We start from the raw sequence: 22,769 nt of genomic DNA, 5'->3' as shown, positions 1-22,769 counted from the left end.
ATGGAGGCACAGCGAGGCGGCTCCATGCGCTGCTGCATCCAGTCTCGTCCCTCACAGCTCCCATTGACTGCAGAGCTACAGAGCTGGTGCTTGGGGCAGTGGCAGAGCGCAGAGCCCCCGGCTGCCCCTACACCTATGAGCCGGAGTGGGGGACATGCCACTGTTTACAGGAGCCACATGGAGCCAACGCAGGCAAACCCTGCTGCGCCGCTGACTGGACTTTTAATGGCCTGGTCGGCAGGGCTGACTGGAGCCGACAGGGTCCCTTTTCGACCTGGCGTTCCGGTCGAAAACTGGGCACTTGGCAACCCTAGGTAGATGCTGCTACTCTGTGCAGTTTGAAATTCTTATTATTTTTATTGCAGTGCTTGCCACTTCATTTGACTGAAGTTTTAATCCTTTTGGAACTCTCCCAGTACTAGCTGGTGGAGTTCATAAAATGGTTTCACCATGGGCAAAAATGCACATGATGTCTGTGTGCTAACACACCCAAGCACAGACACTGCTGCAAATGGGATTACATGCTGTCATTTGGCAGACAATCCCTTTTTGAAATGCAGCTCTATCATACAGATATATGGGATTATTTTCATGCACGTGAAATTGTTTTTCTCCCAATGGCCTAAATTCATTAAAGGAATCACATGGGGATAGGTTGTATTTTTGTCAAATTTCAGGCCGAAACTTTTAAAGTAGGATACAGAAGTCGGGCTCTGAAATCCCCTTGATTTAGAATTGGGCACCTATTAGGCTCCTTTGAACATTTTAGCCTTAGTGTATAAGAGGCAGCCATTCTCATACTTCCTTTTAAAATTCAGCATTATTGATTTGAGTCCCTGTGCATCCCAGGAAGGCAGAAACACAAACTGAATAGAAATTAGGCCGGGGAGAGCATGTGCTTAAGTGCTGCCCTGAATGGGAATGGATTTAAGCATGTGCTTTGCTTTAAATTATAAACTCTTTGGTGGTGATGACAGTCTTTTATATCTATGTTTGTACAACACTTAGCAACGTGGATCCCTGCTGGAGCCATTGGACACTACCACAATAAAATTTAATAGTATGTGGGATGGGTCTCCACAAAATTAAATATAAGTAATTTATGGCTTGAAAAACAGGAGAACTAAATGTTTCTAAGGCCTGGTCTACACTAGGACTTTAAATCGAATTTAGCAGCGTTAATTCGAACTAACCGCTCAACCGTCCACACCAGGAAGCCATTTAATTCGAACTAGAGGGCTCTTTAGTTCGAATTTGGTACTCCACCCCGGCAGGTGGAGTAACGCTAAATTCGACATGGCTACCTCGAATTAGGCTAGGTGTGGATGCAAATCGAACTTAGTAGCTCCGGGAGCTATCCCACAGTGCACCACTCTGTTGACGCTCTGGACAGCAGTCCGAGCTTGGATTCTCTGACCAGCCACAGAGGAAATGACCCGGGAAAATTTGAATTCATTTTCCTGTCTGGGCACTTTGAATCTGACGTCCTGGCTGGACATCGGGGCGAGCTCCGCAGCACCTGCAACGATGCAGAGCTCTCCAGCAGAGGAGTTCATGTTATCTGTGAATAGAAAGAGGGACCCAGCATAGACTGACTGGGAACTCTTCGATCTGATCGGTGTGTGGGGCGAGGAGTCTGTGCTTTCGGAGCTGCGCTCCAAAACAGGGAATGCGAAGACCTACGAGAAGGTCTCCAAAGCCATGAGAGACAGAGGATACAGGCGGGATGCAACGCAGCGCCGCGTGAAAATCAAGGACCCCAGACAAGGCTACCAAAAAATCAAAGCGGCAAACGGACGCTACGGAGCCTGCCACCACTGCCCCACCAGTGACCGTGGACTCTGACGATGGGACAGTGTCGACGGCCAGTTCCTCGGTGATGTTCGCGGACGGGGAAGATGAGGAAGGGTTTGTGGAGGACGAGGCAGGCGAGAGCGCTTACAACGCTGGTTTCCCCGACAGCCAGGATCTATTCATCACCGTCACGGAGATCCCCCAACAACCCTCCCCGGCCATTAACCCGGACCCTGAATCAGGGGAAGGAGCAGTCGGTAAGTGCTGTAACCATGTTAACTTTTATTCTTAATATAACAGGAATCTTAACTGTGTGAAAAGGAGGTCTCTCTAGATATGGGGATAGAACAGAAATCATCCTTGGAGATCTCCACGAAGCTCTCCTTGCGTTAATCGAAAAGCATCAGCAGGAGGTTCCTGGGGAGAGCTGCCTTATTGGGTGCTCCGTGGTAGCACAGTTTTCCGCGCAAGGCTTTCATGAGGAACTCAGGGAGCACTGCCTCCCCGAGCACGGCTGCATCGGGCCCTGGTTCGTGCTAGCTTTCACGCAGCATGCGCTCTCTATCTCCTTCAGTGACCCTCCTCAGGGTGATCTCGCTCGGAGTCTCCTGCATCTAATTAGGGTAATTACTGTAATTTTACGCCTGGTCCAAAGTATTTTTAAAAAATCTACGGACAGACGGCATAGCACAGACTCAGCACGCAGCTGCGTGATGAGCGTAACGGAAAGCCAAAGAATATAATGGACGCTCATGGAGGGAGGGGGGAATGAGGACGCAAGGTATCCCACAGTTCCTGCTGTCTCCGAAAAGTATTTGCATTCTTGGATGAGCTCCAAATGCTTCTAGGGTCAAACACAGTGTCTGCGGTGGGTCAGGGCATAGTTCGGCAATTTGCGCACACACCCCACCCACCACCAGAAGTGAAAACAATCCTCTGTTGACTCTTTTACATGTCACCCTATCTTTACTGAATGCTGCAGATAGATGCGATGGTGCAGCACTCAACACCAACATCCTTGCTCCCCCCACGCTATGGATGGCTGATGGTACAAAAAGATGGAAATCCGTCCTCATCATCAGCCTCTTGGCACATGGGGCAGTGCAAAAGGGCTGGTAACCATGCCGACTAGTATCAGTAAGGTCGATCAAGGGCGCCTGTCCCTAATTTTTGATGGCTGATGGTACAATATGGCTGGTAACCGTCCTCATCATTGCAACAGGGGGCTGAGCTCCATCAGCCCCCACCCTTCATTGTAAATAAAATATTCAATTGCCCCTGGACTAGCAGAGGGATGATGGGCTCCTTCATCCACACTCCTTAATGTCCTGCCTGGACTATCATTGCAGCTGGAGGCTTCCTTCCAGTCATTTCTCACAAACAAGTCACTGTGTCTTATTCCTGCATTCTTTATTACTTCATCACACAAGTGGGGGGACAATGGTATGGTAGCCCAGGAAGGCTGGGGTAAGAACGGAATGAACAGGTGGGGTTGTTGCAGGAGCACCCCCTGTGAATAGCATACAGCTCATAATTTATGCAGGATCGGACACAGAGCAGCTGTGCTCTCTGGTTCTATGATACAGTGGTTCTCTAGTACACTTGCCCATAATCTAGGCAGGACTGATTCTATTTTTAGATACCAAAAAGGAGGGATTGACTCAGGGAGTCATTCCCAGTTTTTGCTTTTGCGCCCCTGGCTGCTCGGCCAGGGGCACTTATGACAGCAGCAAATGGTGCAGTGCAAAAGGACAGGTAACCATGCCCATCTTATTACCATCTTATTACCAATTTATGGTATGGTTGATGGTACAATATGGCTGGTAACCATCTCTGCTGTCATGCAAAAGCAAAAGCATGCTGCTGTGTAGCGCTGCTGGCCCGCCTCTGTCAGCGGCATCTAGTACACATACGGTGACATACACAAAAGGCAAAACAGTGTCCATGGTTGCCACGCTATGGCATATGCCAGGGCAATTCTGGGAAAACGGGCTTGAAATTATTGTCTGCCGTTGCTTTCCCGGAGGAAGGAATGACTGGCGACATTTACCCTGAATCCACCGCGAAAATGATTTGTGCCCCAGCAGGCACAGGGGTCTCAACCAAGAATTCACAGAGACAGCCTAGACTCAGTTAATTGTTCGCCAAAATGTATCTTTGCAAGGAATTCACTCCCTGTTTCCCATCTCACAGCTTCCACTGTCTCCAGACCTGCCACAGCATCCCCCTCGCAGAGGCTGGCAAAGATTAGGCGGCGAAAGAAAAAGACAAGGGACAAGATGTTCGAGGAATGTATGGGCTGCTACCTAGCAGAGGTGGACCAGCAGAGCCAGTGGAGGGAGACCGTCTCTCTGTGCCAGTGCTCACACAGCGAACGGGAGGAGAGGTGGCGTGAGGAAGACAAGCAGGCGACTGAAACGCTGCTTGGACTAGTGAGGGAGCAAACGGACACGCTCAGGCGCCTTGTGGATGTTCTGCAGGACCGCAGGAGGACAGAGACCCCCTGCAGTGTATCTGCAACTGCACTCCCCTGCCACAAAGTCCCATACCCCCCTCACCGAAAATAATCAGGAGGAGGGGCGGCCGGGGACGTGAATACTGTCACTGCACCACAGCACAGTGCTCAAGTACCCAAAAGCTCTCATACCCTACATTTGCCGAAGTCCTTCACTTCCAGACTCACAGTAGTCCCAATCCCAGTCCCATCCCCTACATGTCTATTTAATTAATAAAAATGCTTTGCTGTTAATTACTGTTTCCGTTATGTTTTTTCAAAGAAGACTGTGTTTGAATGGGGGGCGTGGGGAAGGGGGAGGTTATTTGCATAGGACAGTCACCTTTCCCAGGGTACAGACACGGGGGCAGGATCAGCAGCGGGTCACACACACGGTGCAGTCAGTAGGCACCCTGGTCAGTTTTTGGAGGTGGTTTCCAGGATCTGTGTGGGCGGGGGAGATGTGACTTTGCAGCGGGGGAGGGCGGTTACAGATCTTATACAGCGGTCCTTGTCCTGGACCGCTGAGTCACGCAGCTGAGGAATCTGTATCCGTCCTCCTCCACCACAAGGTCACATATCCGCCCGCACACAGAATTCCATAAAGAGGGATGGCAGGCTCCGTTGAAAGAAGCATTCCGGCACTGCGGACCGCTCTAGGAGCAGGAGCCTGTCATTCCTTGAGTTTAGAGGCGGTCTTTACATCACCGCACACCCTACCCAGCACAGCCTGCGTCCCAGTTTCAACCCTTTCACGAAAAGTCATGAATAAAGAAACCTTTGTTAAGTAATAATGGGACATGTATTTTATTTTTACACGTGTGCTGGAAGTGGGGGTAATGGGGTGAACGGGGTATGTAACCGAAGAGGAGAGTCAATAGTAACTGGGTAAAGAAACAGGGGCAGGTTCAGCTTCTCTGTAAAGAAACTGAACAGTCACAGGTCACGCTGCTTGCTGCTCGCTGGTATTTGAAGAGTTCCTTGTCGCTGTCCCAGGCGCCTGTATAGGGCTTCATGAGCAAGTGCATTAGCGGGCAGGCTGGGTCCCCGAGGATGACTATAGGCATCTGCACATCCACAACAGTTATTTCGTGGTCCGAGAAGAAACTACCTTCCTGCAGGCGTCTGAGCAGCCCACAGTTCCTGAAAACACACGCATCATGAACCTTGCCCGGCCACCCGACGTTGATGTTTGTAAAACGTCCCCTATGGTCCCCCAGTGCTTGCAGCACCATTGAAAAGTAGCCCAATTTCTCAGCAGCTGACTGTGGAAGAGGTGGACGATAAAGTGCGAGGAGGAGAAAACGGCGATGATCGCAGCGGGCTCCATGCTTGCAGTGCTGTGGCGTCCGCGCTGTCACTGACCAGAAAAGTGCACGAACAGATTGCCCGCAGGCGCTTTCAAGGAGGGAGGGAGGGAGGTTGTGATTGACGGTTCAATGACGACACTTACCCAAAACCACCCTCGACACATTTCTCCCCCCAGCAGGCATTGGGGGCTCTACCCAGCATTCCAATGGGCAGCGGGGACTGCGGGAACTGTGGGATAGCTTCCCACAGTGCACCGCTTCCAAAGTCGATGCTGGCCCCGTGAATGTGGACTCAGAAATTCGAATTAGTGTATTTAGTATGGATACACAAATTCGACTTCATAAGGTCGAATCCACAAATTCGAACTAAGTTGATTCAAAATAGTCTTGTAGTGTAGACAAGGCCTAAGAGCAGTATTAACTTCTACTGCACACTCCGATCCCCATCCGTAAGGTCACAGAATGAGCCATGGCAGCACAGCTGAGCCAATGATTCTGCTAATGTTGGGAATGGGTCTCTTGAATTTTCTGAAGATCTTCTTCCTGCAGGATTTTCAGGCCAGATGCCTGATTCTCCACTCAAGTCAATTGAGAAAAGCTTCACTTAAGTCACTGGAGAGAAAATGGTGAAAAGCCAGGATGACAACAGGCCAGTTCTCCAAAAGATGCATCCCAGTATTTTTGGGGTGATTGAATGTTGTGGGTTTTGTGTTGGACATCTGCAGTGTCTTTAGCTGGGAAAATTGAATGTGAGACTGAATTTGCGAATTCATACAAAACTGATACTTCACTAGCTATCAGATTGTGATCTCTAGCCCTCAAATTGTCAGTTTTTAATTCAAATTGAAATTCAATGCTCTTTGCTCCTTGAACTATTAGTTTAATTTTTAAAGATGACAAAACAACAATAGTATTTATTCTTTTAATTTCTAAAAATGTAGAAGTATCACCAAACCCTACTTTGCTTTCATAGTCCGGCCTAACTGATTGTACTGTTAATTACAGCCTGTTTTTTAGAGAAACAAATGTTTGTCAGATTCATGATTATGTTATTAAATGGTTTTCGCTAAATTAGTCAGGAATTGGGAAAAATTCCTAGGATGCATATTAAGTGGCTTGATAGCTTATTTGTATTTTTCATTATCATAGGGCTCAGGTAAACTGTGCAATTATATTTAAAGCTACAGGCAGTTATAAACAGTCTGAAGAGGGAATGCTATAAAAAGAGTTCACAAAGTATTGAAGTAATATGTAGAAATACTTGATATTTGGATAGCAGAAAGAGTCAAGATTGGTTGAGCAGAGACAGATATTGAGCCTAATTTTAATCTCTATTACTTTATTTTAAATTAGGACTTAACCCCACTGACGTCACTTAAGTGTAAAACTTATGCAAGATAGATCAGGATTGGGGCTAATACCTTAGGAATGTGTGTAATTTAAAAAAAAAATTTGAATGAGGACAAATTTTTAAAACAAATTTGAAATTTAAAATTTGGCTTGAGTCTTCAAAATAGGCCAGAAATGATCGAATAAATTATTTATTGTAAAGTTAGAGGCTTTGCTTGCTTGTTAAGCTTTTAAGGCTATTACATTTCTAAGTAAAACAAGTTAGAATGCATTATTTATAATGAGAAGTAAAACATGCACAACTGGAATTTGTTCTTGCCAAATATGACAAAATGACCTGGCCATTTTTACAGGTCACAGAAAAAAGTGAGTTGGTTAGTGCTTTACTTCAGTCAGCTCTAACAATGATTTAATAAATGATTCTGCAATTTTGAGAACAGTAAGAATATGAGAATATAAGAACGGCCATGCTGGGTCAGACCAATGGTCTTCTAGCCCCGTATCCTGTCTCTGACAGTGCCCAGTGCCAATGCTTCAGGGGGAATGAACAGAACAATTTCAAGTGATCCATCCCCTGTCATCCAGTCCCAGCTTCTGGCAATCAGAGGCCAGAGAATGGGGTTGCGTCCCTGACCATCTTGGCTAATAGCCATTGATGGAGCTCTCCTCCATGAATTTATCTAATTCTTTTTTTAGCCCAATTGAACTTTTGGCATTCACAGCATTTCCTGGCAATGAGTTTCACAGGTTGACTGTATGTTGTGTGAAAAGTATTTTCTTTTGTTTGTTTTAAATCTGCCTCCTATTAATTTCATCAGGTGCCCCTCCAAGCTTTTGTGTCATGTGAAGAGATAAATAACTCTTTTCTATTCGCTTTCTCCATTCCATTCATGAGTTTATAGATCTTTATTATTCCCCCTTGTTCATCTCTTTTGTAAGATGAACAATATGTCTCTTAATCTCCCCTCATATGGAAGCTGTTCCATATCCCTAATATTTTTTATTGTACTTCTCTGTATCTTTTCCAGTTATAGTATATCTTTTTGAGATGAGGTGACCAGAACTGTATGCAGTATTCAAGGTGTGGGCATACCATGGATTTATATAATGGCATTATATTTTCTGTCTTATTATTTATCTCTTTCCTAATGGTTCCTAACATTTTGTTAGCTTTTATAACTGCTGCTGCACACTGAGTAGATGTTTTCAGAGAACTTTCCAAAATGCTTTCAAGATCCTTTTTAAGTGGGAACAGCAAATTTATACCCCTCATCATTTTAGCTGTATAGTTGGGATTATGTTTTCCAATGGGCATTACTTTGCACTTATCAACATTGAATTTCACTCATCAACATGTCATTTTGTTGGCCAGTTTAGTGAGATCCCTTTGTAACTTTTTGCAGTCAACTTTGGACTTAATTACCTTGAGTAATTGTGTATTGTCTGCAAATTTTGCCACCGCACTGTCACCCCTTTTTCCATATCATATATGAATATGTTGAATAGCACAGGTCAAGTACAGATCGTTGAGGGACCCTGCTATTTACTTCTCTCCACTGTGAAAACTGACCAGGTACTGATCTGTGATCGCTCTTATCCCATGACAGCTTATTTTGCTTAAGAGCCTTTGATGTTGGACCTTGTCAAAAGCTTTCTGACAGTCCAAGTACATAATATCGACTGGATCACCCTTGTCCACATGTTTGTTGACTTCCTCAAAGAATTCTAATAGATTGGAGAGGCATGATTTCCCTTTACAAAAAACATGTTGACTATTCCCCAACATATTGTTTTCATCTCTGTGTCTGATAATTCTGTTCTTTACTACAATTTCAACCATTTTGCCTGGTTCTAAAGTTAGACTTACTAGTTTGTATTTGTCAGGATTAGCTCTGTAGCCTTTTTAAAAGTAAGCATTATGTTAGCAGTCATCTGGTACAGAAGCTAATGTAAAAGATAGGTTACATTCCAGGGCTAGTAGTGCTGCAACTCTTGGTTGAATAGCATCTGGTCTTGGTAACTTATTACTGTTTGACTTATCAATTTGGACACCTTAATCTTGGACAGTTCCTCAGATTGTCACCTAAAACAAATGACTCAGGTGTGGGGATGTCCCTCACATTGCATCAGTCTTCATTGCAGGCAAAGAATTCATTTAGCTTCTTCACATTGCATCAGTCTTCATTGCAGGCAAAGAATTCATTTAGCTTCTCTGCAATGGCCTTATCTTCCTTGAATGCTCCTTTAGCGCCTCAATCATCCAGGGGCCCCACTGCCTATTTGGCAGGCTTCCCACTTCTGATGTGTTTAAAAAAAATGCGGTTAGTTTTTGTGTCCTTAGCTAGTTGCTCTTTGATTATAATTTATTTCTTTTTTAGGGGGTCGGGGTGGGGGTGGCTACACTATTATACTTTTATACTTTACTTGCCCAAATTTATGCTCCTTTCTATTTTCCTCACTAGGATTTGACTTCCAATTTTTCGAGGATGCCTTCTTGCTTCTAACCTCCTCTTTACTCTCTTTAACCATGGTGGCATTTATTAGTCCTCTTGCATTTTTTGGGGGGGGGGAAGGGGAAGGAAACAATACATTTAGTTTTAGCCTCTATTATGGTGTTTTTAAATAGTCTGCATGCAGCTTGCAAGCATTTCATCCTCGTGACCGTTCCTTTTAACTAGCATCCTCATTTTTGTGTAGTTTCCCTTTTTGAAGTTAAATGCTACTGTGGTGGGCTTCTTAGGCATTTTTTTCCCCTACAAGGATGTCAAATTTAATTACATTATGTTTGCCATTACTGAGCAGCTCAGTTATAGTCACCTGTTATACAAGAATAACATTCTGATGAATTGATAATCAGTCCACACTTGTAATACCCAGAGAATGCTACTGCAAAGATTTCCAGATTGAAACCTGTCTGCTGGTTGTGAAGTTCCATTAATACAACTCTCTATTGTATTAGTGTTAATTTGTTACCTAGAAGCTGTCATTCTTAATAAAAATGCCAAGCTTTGAGGTGTGTATGTTGCTAAAGAATGCCTAAAGGAGAGAGGTGCTGGTAAGTATTGTTTTGTTTCAGAGAGTTATGCCAATAACGCTCATATAAAATTGACAGACATACATTTTGTTCCTAGATAGGAAACTCTTTGGAGCAGGGACAATAGCACAGCTGGGGGCACCTGTTGCTACTGTAGTGCAAATATATATATTTTTTTCAAAATGTTGACCGTGTTATAGCTAAGAATTAAATAACAACAATCAATGTTGTCAATGAGAGTAGCAGACCTTTACCTACATTTTTCCTCTTAAAAATTATATATCCTCAGTTGACTTGACCCTACTGGTTTTTTCTCTCTTAGTGTGTCAGCTAAATATTTCTAAACCAATTCTGATGGAAAATTAAGACTCTCTTTCCAATATAGTTTGGTGAAACTATGTACCAGTCCCCTAAAAGTTACATCTCAAACAGCGACAGCCCCAAGCAAGCAGATGTCAGCAGTGTGTGTCTCTTCATGTTTCAGGTGGGAAAATGGGAGAACAAGACTCTGAGCCTGACGTATTCCGTATGGCCGAGATTTAGTTCTTTCGCAGACAGTGACCCTGATGACAACCACTTGAGTATTGTTACCCTGGAGGAGGCCCCCTTTGTCATCGTTGAGGATATGGATCCTTTGACAGAAACTTGTGTAAAAAACACTGTGCCATGCCGTAAATTTGTCAAAATTAAGTAAGTACAAACTTTTCTTGGGAAATATCTTTGTTTTCAAATACACCTGATCTTTAGCGTCTTCTTTTTCTTCCCATCAATTCTCTCCCTTATCTCTTTTATTTTGCATTTTAAAAATATATTTCAATTTTCTCTGTTTTTCTTTTTTTTTTGTTCCTTCTGCATTTCTTTGTTTTGTCCAACTATTCATGTTTTTGTGCACGTTTTTCCTTTTTGTGATATGGACTGTTACACACTTTAGCTTCTGATTAATGTTATGTAAATCACATTAAATCAATGTCTCGATAATAAATCACAGCAAATTCTCAGTCATGAAGACTTAGTTGTTGAGTCATATGGAAATAGATTACACTACTGGGGAAAAGGTTATAATTTAACAGAAGCTTTTAAAACTGATTTAAGAATGTCCAGCCATTTTGCTGAATCCTCTGACAGTGGCAGATACTGAAAAGATGTATTTTTGGTATAATATTCTGTAAAGAAAGCTCTGTGACACAGAATGCCAGTATGTCGTACTTACCAGTGTGTCATACTTACCAAGCTCTATTCCCACCTCTGCCTGTGATTTTCTCTGCAATATTGGACTTGTCACCGAGGCTGAACCACTGCTCATAGAAGTCAAATGCGAATAAAAATCTCATTGATTTCAATAGGTGTTGAATCAGGCCCTTAGCCATGCTGTGCCTCTCTCTACACAGCTGCAAAAGGAGTGTAATAATAATGGCATGTACCTACCTCACTGGGATGTTATGAGGTTCAACAATGTTTGTAGAACTGCTTTGAGATACTGGAATGAATGGTGCTTTATAAGGATCCATCCAGAGCCTCCTGAAATCAAAGAAAGTATTTTGATTGACTTTAGTAGGCTTTGATCAGTCTCTAAACTTCTTGTTGCTGTTATTATATATTCCTACAAAACCCTTAGTGTTACCAGGGTGTCACAGGGTCAACTTACAGCTAGGGATCGCACCTCCTGGCCACTCTGGGGATTAGTTCCTTCCAGGTCTGGGGCCCCCTTCTGTTGCTCCTTGCACACCCAACCTACTGCGCTCGCTCTCTCTCTCTCTCTTTGACTCTAGCTTCTCCTTCTTTGTGACTTGACCCTCCACCAAGGCCACTATACATGTTTCCCCCTTCCAGAGTATCAAAATCTTTCCTTGCTAGCAGTCTCTGGCAGTCTTCCCATTCAGTACCCCACAGTGCCGATTCCTCAGTGGCTGGCAGGGGAACCTGGGCCCACCCTCTACTCCGGGCTCCAGTTCAGGGACCCTCTAATCAAGAAGCTAAGATCTGTTCCCTCCTTGACCTTACCACCTTTTCCCTCAGCTCTTTCCTTACCTCCTGGTTTCCCCAGGTTTGCCAGTTTCACAACTGCTTCCTCCCAGAGAGTAACTGTAGCTGCAAACACACCTCCCTTCTCCCAGATAGTGACTGCAGTCTGCTTCCCTGCAGCTCCCTCTGCTATCAGCTTCCTGGCTTTATAAACTCTGCCCAGTTCCTTCCTCCTCAGCAGGGCTCCCTCATTCAGCCAGGGGATTACTTATACCACCTGATTGCCCTCAGCCAGGGCTGGCTCTAGGCACCAGCGTTCCAAGCATGTGCTTGGAGCGGCCCTTTTCAAGGGGCGGCACTCTGGCTCTTTGGGGGCGGCACTTTTCAAGGGGCGGCACTCAGGCCTTTAATTAATTAATTTATTTATTATTTGCTTCGTCGTCAGCACTCTGCCCCCCCTCCCCTTATTTTTTGCTTGGAGCAGCAAAAAACCTGGAGCCGGCCGTGCCCTCAGCTGTGGCCTGTCTGGTTACCTGGCTTCCTTCTTAGCTTACATTAACCCTTTCAGGGCAAGTGTGGGGGTGCCTATCAAACATGGCCTATCAGAACACTCACATTTTTGTAAATTGCTATGGTCATGAAATGTACATTGAAGTAAAATGTAAGAGCAAAATTCTCCTCTTGCATCCATATGGTTGATCTGAGTTTTGCTTTTCTGCTTGCTCTTCATGCACAGAACTCTGCTTGATGCTGGTGGGAATTCTGTGTACTTCTAGGGGGCAAAATACAGGGGCCCAGAGCCACCCTTGGAACTTCAAGGAGATTTTTCTCCTCACTTTCAGATTAAAATGGATTGTAATGATTTAATATAACTTTCATGTGGGAGAATTCCATAACTGAAGGCATAAGTGTGTGTCTCTCTCTCCTGTTGGAGCTATTGCACTTTTGTCTAAATAATTAAATATACATTGGGCCAAGGAGAGGGGCTGGCTCTGTGGCCTGGTGGTTAAGGCATGTGGTGACATGAGCCTGGATCTCACACCTCCCGAATGAGTGCCCTCACCAACAGGTTGTTTGCTATTCTGGCTGGTCTCTCACTCACTCACACACTCCCACCCACCCCCGCACATGAGAAATTTTCCAATGAAAGTTTAATTGAAACCAATTTCCATGAAAACTTTTGGTTTTGACTAATTGACATTTTCTGAGGAGAAAGAATTAATTGAAAATTTCCCATCCAGCTGTAGTCAAGACCATACAAACCTCCCTATATAGGAGGACAGTATAGTCCAGTGGTAACGTTAATGGAATGGGAGTTATGAGGCCTATGTTGTATTGCCGGGTCTGCTGCTGAACTTCTGTATGACCTTGGGAAAGCTACTTCAGTTCTGTATTTCAGTTTCCCCATCTGATTGGGGTAACAATACTTGCATCCTTTTAAGTAGTGTGAAATGTATGTGTGAAAAGCCCTCTATAAGAACTAGGTTATTATTATATGTTTGAAATGAGCCTTGTACTAGAGACATGCTTTTGATGTATGTAACACTTATTTATAAAGCTCAGTTCAATCCTGCTGAGTCTTTTAAAAATAAGAATTTTATTGGCAAGACCTGCTAACACCATATAAAATGTCATATGTGCACTATTATTTCAAAATTGATCCAAGACAACAATGGTCATTGTCAATTGCTTCGCAGTATGGCAAAATGTTTAATTAAGCCTCTTTTGCTCATTATCTGACCAATTTAGCCTCAATATACAATTCCACTACCACCTCCATTGAAGTCATCCAGTACTGAATTAGCTCAGTATGTTAAATCCCCTTTTCTTCCTAGTGCTATTTCAAGTACATCATTTAAATGGGATCCAGTGCTACCTTCAGCTATGTGGGTAACCATCCCCCTCTTGTAAAACTGGTTACAGGAATTTTTAGCTGGCTTACAAGATACATGGCAGAAGTGTGATACCAAACAATCCAATCTATTGCTAATAAAATCTATCTGTGGTATTTATAAGGTACTATCATCATCCTATGTAAATGCTGAACAAATTTATGAAGAAGCAACACATTGGAAGGCAGAATTTTACCCCACTGTCTATATGTCTCACTTTTGTACAGACGCTCCCCAACTTACGCAAGCGTTTCATCTCAGAACGCTTTGCGTAACTTGAATTTTGCATAAGTCAGAAATGTATACCTGACTATTACGCAAAAAAACCAAAACAAAACAACAACAAAAACCTATTTCTAGCTTACGGAACTTTTTCTGTAAGTGCGGATTTGCATAAGTCGGGTTTGTGTAACCCAGGGGGTGTCTGTATTCCACTTATGTTCTGATAAATACAGTCAAACTTGCTGGTATGTAGCCTCTTCTGTTTTTCATAACTGAACTGGTTGGTTCTTTCTCTCATGTTAACAGCAACTCAACTAATGAAGGAACTAACATAAAGAAATGTTGCAAGGGATTCTGCATTGACATCCTGAAGAAGTTATCTAGAACTGTGAAGTTCACATATGACCTATATCTGGTGACCAATGGGAAGCATGGCAAAAAGGTCAATAATGTGTGGAATGGAATGATTGGTGAAGTAAGTTCTGTTAGGTAAAAGAACTCTTAAGTAAAAACTTGGCAAACAAGCATTTTGAATTAATTTGGAGAAATATGGTATACCATATATGGGTAACGTTGTTGGTTTCTTCTCTTTCTGGGTCAGGTGGTCTATCAGAGAGCAGTTATGGCTGTGGGTTCTCTTACAATTAATGAAGAGCGTTCAGAAGTGGTTGACTTCTCAGTGCCATTTGTTGAGACTGGGATAAGTGTCATGGTGTCAAGGAGCAATGGCACGGTGTCTCCGTCTGCATTTCTAGGTATGTTTTTTTTTCTTCCTTCCAGATCAGTTTAGTTGCATTTCCATAGACTTTGAGAGCTTTTGCTATCACCAAGAATCTGATTGCATTGTTCCTCATTATTTGCTATGTTTCCAAGTTCTAGTGTCTTTTACAAATGGTAGCTCACATCTCACCCAAAATACATATCTTACCAATAGTCGTACAAACTAGATCTTACAAGTACTTTGTGAAAATCTACACCGATTGCACTTGAAAAGTTCCTGTTGTTTAGAACATTCCTACCTTTTCAGAGGTTTAAACCTCTGTTAGACCTCTCTTAGATTTAAACATGAGAATCAGCACTATCCCTCCTAATGGAAAGCTCTTGCTTTGTAAGCATGACTACTGTGGGTAAGTTACATCCACCACCAAATTTCTTTTGCTGTTTTATCTTTGATGAAATTCAGGTTTGTTACTTCTCTTTCAATAGCCCATGTTCTTCTTTCCAATCAAATTATGCACTTGGTGGTATCATTTAACACACACAGAATTTTTTTCTAATATATTTTCCACCAGCCTGTAACTTTTGCTGAGGCTGCTTTATTATTAGCTGCTCACCTGGGGGGTTCCCCATGACTGGGTTGGACCTGGTATAATGTAACTATATGTGATGTGAAGATCCACTTAGTTATTTATTCTATATTTGTTGTTCAATGCTGCTTTTTGCTCTTTTTAGTTTGCTTCTGTTTATTTTTTAATCCTACACCTCATCGCCAGAGTGTTTATATTATTTAAGAACATTCTGCTTAAACTATTGTTTATAGCCCAGCTTAGCTGCATTGTCCTGCTCTGCCCTTTGCCTTATTTCTATTTTAACTAGTTTAATTTGAGGTGTAGTGTTGCTGACAGTCTTGGATGTTTTCTGTTCAATATTTATTTCTGATCAGAAACATTCTGAGACATTTCAGTACCTCTAAGAGAACTTCTCTAATATAGTACCACATGTCCTCTGAGCTGTATTTCAAATTGTATCTTAACTAGGTTCTCCCAAATTAAAACTTATTCAGCCTATGTCTTTTTTTTCCCTCAAAGCAACATCTAAAATTATCTCTGGGTTCTCAGTACTCCTTTGCCTTTAAAAACACATCCTAATCCCCTTTAATTTTTACGTAGCTCTTATGCCAATTAATATGTGAATAAATAACACAATATTTATTATAAACACAATCTGGGTTTCTTAAAAGGGCTCTCCTTATGTCTGTCTACTTCCAAACTGACCTGGAAGTCTCCAATATCCCTTAAGAAACTCTTTCTTTTTCTTTTGCGTACTTGCTACACTATTCCAGCAAAAATATTCTCATTACAAATAGGTATGATCCATCTTATTTAAATAAATAAATCTAAGTCCATCACTCTGTCTCTAAATAATCCCTGAAAACATGTTATTCAGATTTAGTAAAATTATTGCTACACTTACTAAGAAGCTAGTCAAAAACTACTACTACTTACCTTAAGAAACCTGTTCTGAAGATTAAAAACATAACTTGCGAAAGGACATCTTTGCATGTGGTGGAAACATGTAGAGATGTGTGCTCAATGGAAGAAGAGGAAAAAGTAAAATAAAAGGTTCCCTTCACTTACCCTCAAAAGAGTTGAAGATAATCTTCATTTGTAATAATTATGGGTATAAACTGGTCCCCCAGGCAGGAAATCCTTCCCTTTTCTGAGCATGGTAAAAGTTTTCCTTAAAACTTCAAAGTTCTCTGTAAAGTCATAGATTTACCTATTTTCCTGCTACTTTGGCTTAGCTAAAATAAGTGGGAGAGAGAGAGTTGGATTTGTACTTCAGCCCTGATTTAACAGAATCAGGACCTTAATGGTCATGTTTATATAGGCAAATATAACTGAATCAAATTTTAGTTTGATTTGAGAACCAAATAAGCAGTGGATATGTGATAAATCAAACTAAAATTTGCTAATCAATGTGAGTGCAGGTTTTGCCCAGTGAAATAGGGAAATGCAGCCTTCATTCTTGAATTGCAACTCAAACTTAAGATGAATTATTATTTGTAATTGTATTTAACTTATTTAGAAGCAGCAATCAAGGACAGGTTGCAGGTTTTCCCTCTTTCTTTCCCTCTTTCTTTCAATCTTCCAGTCAAACTGACCTCTCTTTACATATCATTACATAGCTAGTGTTTTGGTGGTAAAAGTTAATTTACAAAGAGTTGCTAGACATTAGAATTCTTGTTGTGCCGTGACTGGTTTAATGAACTGTGTTTCTGTTTCTCTTGTCTGTTTTGCTGCAGAGCCTTTTAGTGCTTCTGTCTGGGTGATGATGTTTGTGATGCTTCTCATTGTGTCCGCCATGGCTGTCTTTATATTTGAGTACTTTAGTCCTGTAGGATATAACAGGAACTTAGCAAAAGGGAAAGGTAAGCTTTACATTTTACAAAATCAAGGACTATGCAAAATTACACACCTCCCTCCCCTCACTCCTCTCAGAACAATCAATACAATTGAAGCACTATGAACAGCTCTACAACTCCATTTACTTTTAACTAAAATGGTTTATCTGGTTGAGAGCTTGTGTTGTCATGTTTCACATTAATATATTGTCATAAAGAAGTTGGTGAATGAGTGATATTATGGAAAACCACACTGAAGTAATATGGTGGTCTAGATACCCTAGTAGGCCCAGAGTATTGATATGGAAAATATTTTGAATGATTAATAAATGTGTATCTTGGCACATAGGAGTCTCATTCTAGTTTCCTTGCACTCCAAGCCCCCATTGACTCTTGGGAATTGACTGGGAATTCAAACTCACTGATCTAAACTAGTGTGGTTTTCTGGTTAATTTTTTAAAAAACCTGGGGATTAAACAGGATCTAATACAGTCCTTGTAAAAAAGATAGGATTCCCTTGCAATAATTTCAGCTCTGAAAGGGGAAGCTTGGAAGGGCCATGTTCCTTACAATGTGGTGTGCACAGCTGTATGTTGGACTTGCTCCCTTATTTCCAAAAATATTTGATTATTTCAAAATATATCACTACATCAAATTATTATAGAGAATGTACTTTTCTCAATTAAAGTATTTTAGTAGCATTGTTGCCCTAAGAATCAATATTTCTTGCAAGCATTTATACTGTGCTGTGCATCTCACTTTGTTATTTACTTTCAGTGTAAGAGGTTATTGTTTTTTAACTCTCTACATCACACACACTTTATTTTATAGTTAAACATCTTTCAACTCAGGGAATACCATATATGCTGACAGTATATTCTAGTGTGTGTCATAGGTCTTTCAGGATGCTCAGATACTATGAAGATGGGTACTCATAAGAAGCTGAGAAAGTAGGTAGATTACCCTCTTCTTTGGTAGATTCTAAATATTCATGGTAATAAACTTTTAGGAACAGATGACATTTTTCTTCTGGGTTTTTCTCAAAATAATTTAGGATATATTTTCTGAAGAGGTTCCCTATGAAAATCACAGGCAAAAGAAGCAGTTTAGGGGCAATATTTCCACTCTTTCAACCTAGCCACTTTTACCTAAGTCTTTGATGTCATGTAGCTTTCATAGTTTCATCTGTTTAAAATATTAACAAACCCTAATAGAGTTAATAGTCATCATCTATCTCAATATATTAAGTGTTATGAATGTTATTTGCAGAGGAAAAAACATGTTGTATAACAGTCATACATCTGCTGATGAGCAAGGATCTTCACTCTTGATGTAACATTAAAATAAAGCGGGCCTGACTTCCTCAAGTCCCAGTGACTTGAACCTGATTTGATGCCTTTGAAAATCAGGCCATGTAAAATTAAACAGATGTCACTATGTAATTATCTAAAACTCCTGGAGCCTTCTCAGTAGTATATATTCCTGGTTTCTAAGAACATTAAATACCATAGCTTATGAAGGCCAAATGATTTAATGTAGCATTTTTTGAGTATTAATCTATCAGAGAAGTAGCATGAGCCATTGGCCAGATCCTTCCATCTTCACTGAACCTCTGCCAGTCCTTACATTGATTCCAATTACATGAATCTTAGAACCATGATGATATTTGTGTGGGATAGTCCTACTCACAGGAGCAAGGGTTGCAGGATCAGGCCCCATAGTAGTTCAGCTTCCAGTGACAAAAAGAACAATGATAAAAAACCTAACCTTCAGCTTTTATACCCAGCTTCGCTTTTCTTGAATGACTTATGCTTTTCTTATCTCCACTGTTCATAAAGTACATTTTATCCACACTATCAGTTCAGCTTTTAATGGCCTTGAAAGGTACGTTCATAAACCAGAAGTCAGTCCCAATTGCATATATTTATTGCACAGTATTCTCATAGTGCCACCACATTCAAGGAAGCAGATCATCTTTTCAAAAGTCATTCTGTTTGAATGTTACATCAAAAATTAACATGGTAGTAAAGGAAGAGTTCTGTTGAAATGGAGTATAAATTAAGTGTATACCCATTGTGTGAGTAGGAGTTTATTGCTTTAGAATGTTTCTTTTACCTCCTATTTGTTTTCTGTATATTGTTGACTTGTTTAAAATGGTTGATAGTGAACCTTGCATTATACAGAAATTAATTCTTGTAAATCAGGCTTTAAAAAAAGCAAGTCAAGCAAGTACTATTAATTCTAGAGGTTGGTTGGGAATTTCTTTTATTAAATTATTTTTCCATTAGGAACCCCAGATTCTCTAAATCTGAAACTGTTTACAGGAAAGGTCAGTTTTAGCTACTTTCCAGTTTAAAGAAAAATAGAAGTAAAAGGGTTTTTTGAAATTGTAGTGGTGTCCCATGTTGCCATTTTTTGAAACGATGTTTGATTTTTTTGGAGGGTTCAAAACATTGTGTTGATAAATTTAAGTTATTTATAAGATAAAAAGTTGAAATCAAAATGAAACATTTTGACTGATCTGTCCTGATTTTTTTTTTTTTTAATTTTAGGTTGGCAAAAGTTTGAGATTCTGACTTTTTGTGAAAATTTTTCTACATTTCAAAATGTTTTGCAGGACAGGAAACAGTTTCCTACCGAGCTCTAATTAAATCTATTTTTCTAATAGCCTGTTGGCACAGGGCTATACAAGTAAATGATTTTTAAATGGATAATATCCTTGCTGGCCCTCTTGCTGTTTGAGTGTGGGGGTTCTATGTTGGCCATTTTTTCCTGCATCTTTCATCCCAAGTGCGAAATCAAATCTGATCAAAAGCATGACTAGATGGGTCAGATTCTTCCCAGTAATACCCCTCTAATCAAAGTCAGTGGAAACTAACTGTGCATTTTGAGGAGAGACTGTATCCTGTTAGCCCTGATTCAATACGGTACTTAACATTTGCCTAACATTATGCATGTCAGCAGTTCCTTTGTAGCCAATGGGACTACTCATGTTTTAAGTTAAGTACAGGCTTAAAAACCTGCTGAATATGGGCCTTAATGATTATTCAGAATGGAAACTTGATTAAGTGTGATTAAACTATTCCGCTCAGAATTTAATTTTCTGAATTTAAATAATTCATTGGGAAAGACTTTGCACTGAACTAGTCAGAGTTTATAATGTCAAGAAGCATCATTAAAATAGAGCAGAGAGGACAAAGACTAAAATTACTGTGTTTTTTGCAATTGCAGCTCCCCATGGGCCATCCTTCACCATTGGAAAAGCAGTGTGGTTGCTCTGGGGCTTGGTGTTCAACAACTCTGTGCCTGTTCAAAACCCGAAAGGGACAACCAGCAAAATCATGGTGTCAGTTTGGGCCTTTTTTGCTGTCATTTTCCTGGCTAGCTACACTGCCAACCTGGCTGCATTTATGATTCAAGAGGAATTTGTTGACCAGGTGACTGGGCTAAGTGATAAAAAGGTACGTGTCCAAGCTCTGAAAAGAGACCCAATCTCCATTTTCCCATTCGTTGTACTCAGTTAATCACAGATATGCTAGATGCCAAAAGTCCCTATCAAGATACAAACTTGCAACTGCTGCTTTCGATGAAACTATGTGGCTTCATATTAAACTTATTTCTTTATTTAAAAACCCAGGGTCCAAATAATAAAAAAAAACTATAAATCTATTTTTATAGAGGCTTTATATTCTTTTTCTGAAGGAAAAATATGTGGTGAAATGAAGTAATGTGCAACTAAGTTGTGTGAGTCATTAAACCCATGTTCTTTGAGTAAATGCAGATGCAGCTGTGTATTATTCCATATAGTCATGCAGGGGCGGCTCAAGACATTTCGCCGCCCCAAGCACGGCGGCATGCTGCGGGGGGCGCTCTGCCAGTCGCTGGTCCCGCGGCTCCGGTGGACTTCCCGCAGGCGTGCCTGAGGAGGGTCCACTGGTTCCGCGGCTTCGGTGGGAGGCACGCCTGCGGGAGGTCCACCGGAGCCGAGGGACCAGCGAGCGATAGAGCGCCCCCCGCAGCATGACGCCGTGCTTGGGGCGGTGAAATGTCTAGAGCCACCCCTGTCAAGAGTCAATTAGGCTTTAGCAGTTTTGCATCAGCAAAAAACATTAGACCTGTGACTAATCATTTACCTGGGATCCAGAATCACCTGGTAGATCGCCTCAGCAGAAATTTCTCCCTGAATCGCAAGTGGTTTCTGAAGCCCAAAATCCTATGGTCCCTCTTTGCAGTTTGGGGTATTCTAACAATCAGCCTGTTCACCACAAGAGACAGCAAGAAATGACAGCTGATTTGCTCCTGAAAGGATCTCAGTCTGGGCTCTGAGCTGGAAATTAGCACTCCTGTATGCACCCCTATATGCTTTTCCTCCAGTTCTGATTACCTGTAGGTCATTCTCAAACTGAAACTGAATCGTGCCAAGCTCATTCTCGTTGCCATCCTGTGGCCGAGACAGTGCTAGTTCTCAACCCTCCTCACATTATTGGATGGCCCTCCCATATACCTTCGTATTCATCCCAACCTCCTGATTCAGCATCATGGTCAGGTTTTGCATCCAGCACTCAGGCCTTGCCTCTCATAGCATGGATGCTGCATGTTTAGATGATGAAGAGGAACAATGTTTGAAGGCCATCTGGCAAGTCTTAATTAATAGTAGAAAGCCCTCCATCAGTGCGGCCTATTTGACCAAATGGTTCTCAATGTGGTTGTTAGCTCAGCTGAAGATGGCTTATATCCAAGACATCTTGGAGTACCTGTTACACTTTTGGTCTTCTGGTCTTTTACTTAGTTTGTTAAGAGGGCATCTGGCAGTGATTGTTTGGCATTTTATCCACCCATCCATGGGAACACAGCGTTTTCAAATTCCATGGCAGTGAGGTTCTTGAAAGGAATCACTCATCTCCATCTGGCAGTGAAATAAGTGGTTGCTTTGTGGGATCTTAATATTGTCTTAGCTGCTCTTATGGGGCCTCCATTCAAGCCTCTTGCAATTTCTTCTTTCTCTCTCTTGTGTCAGGAAACCACTTTTTTTGTGTCAATAACCTCTCCAAGGCAAGTATGTGAGTTGCATGTTTGATAGCAGAGCCTCCTTATGTGCATTTTTCCAAAGACAACATAACTCTGTGGCCACACTCTGTTTTTATCTAAAATGGTTTCTCAGTTTCATTTGAACTAAATGATATATACCAGTGGTTTTCCGTAAGCTGCATTTTCATAGAATCATAGAATCTCAGGGATGGAAGGGACCTCAGGAGGTCATCTAGTCCAACCCCCTGCTCAAAGCAGGACCAAACCCAACTAAATCATCCCAGCCAGGGCTTTGTCAAGCCTGACCTTAAAAACCTCTAAGGAAGGAGATTCCACCACCTCCCTAGGTAACCCATTCCAGTTCTTCACCACCCTACTAGTGAAAAAGTTTTTCCTAATGTCCAGCCTAAACCTCCCCCTCTGCAACTTGAGACCATTACTCCTTGTTCTGTCATTTTCTACCACTGAGAACAGTCTAGATCCATCCTCTCTGGAACCCCCTTTCAGGTAGTTGAAAGCAGCTATCAAATCCCCCCTCATTCTTCTCTTCTGCAGACTA

At 41.7% G+C, this 22,769-nt stretch overlaps 1 protein-coding gene across 16 annotated transcripts in view; it reads left to right on the top strand.

Annotated features, from left to right (window-relative positions):
* Nucleotides 1–22,769, top strand: part of GRIN2A (glutamate ionotropic receptor NMDA type subunit 2A) — a 294,429-nt gene that overhangs the window by 200,944 nt on the left and 70,716 nt on the right. For all 16 annotated transcript variants that reach the window (XM_039492617.1, XM_039492630.1, XM_039492631.1 and 13 more), the window contains 5 exons: nt 10,467–10,672; nt 14,365–14,533; nt 14,660–14,813; nt 17,084–17,209; nt 20,414–20,643. In XM_039492617.1, coding sequence (XP_039348551.1) covers nt 10,467–10,672; nt 14,365–14,533; nt 14,660–14,813; nt 17,084–17,209; nt 20,414–20,643 — 885 coding nt within the window. The remainder of the gene's footprint in view (nt 1–10,466; nt 10,673–14,364; nt 14,534–14,659; nt 14,814–17,083; nt 17,210–20,413; nt 20,644–22,769) is intronic.

The sequence above is a fragment of the Mauremys reevesii genome, linkage group 10 (genome assembly GCF_016161935.1).
Source record: "Mauremys reevesii isolate NIE-2019 linkage group 10, ASM1616193v1, whole genome shotgun sequence".
Lineage (NCBI taxonomy): Eukaryota > Metazoa > Chordata > Testudines > Geoemydidae > Mauremys > Mauremys reevesii.
This window is presented reverse-complemented; position numbering and strand designations above follow the sequence as displayed.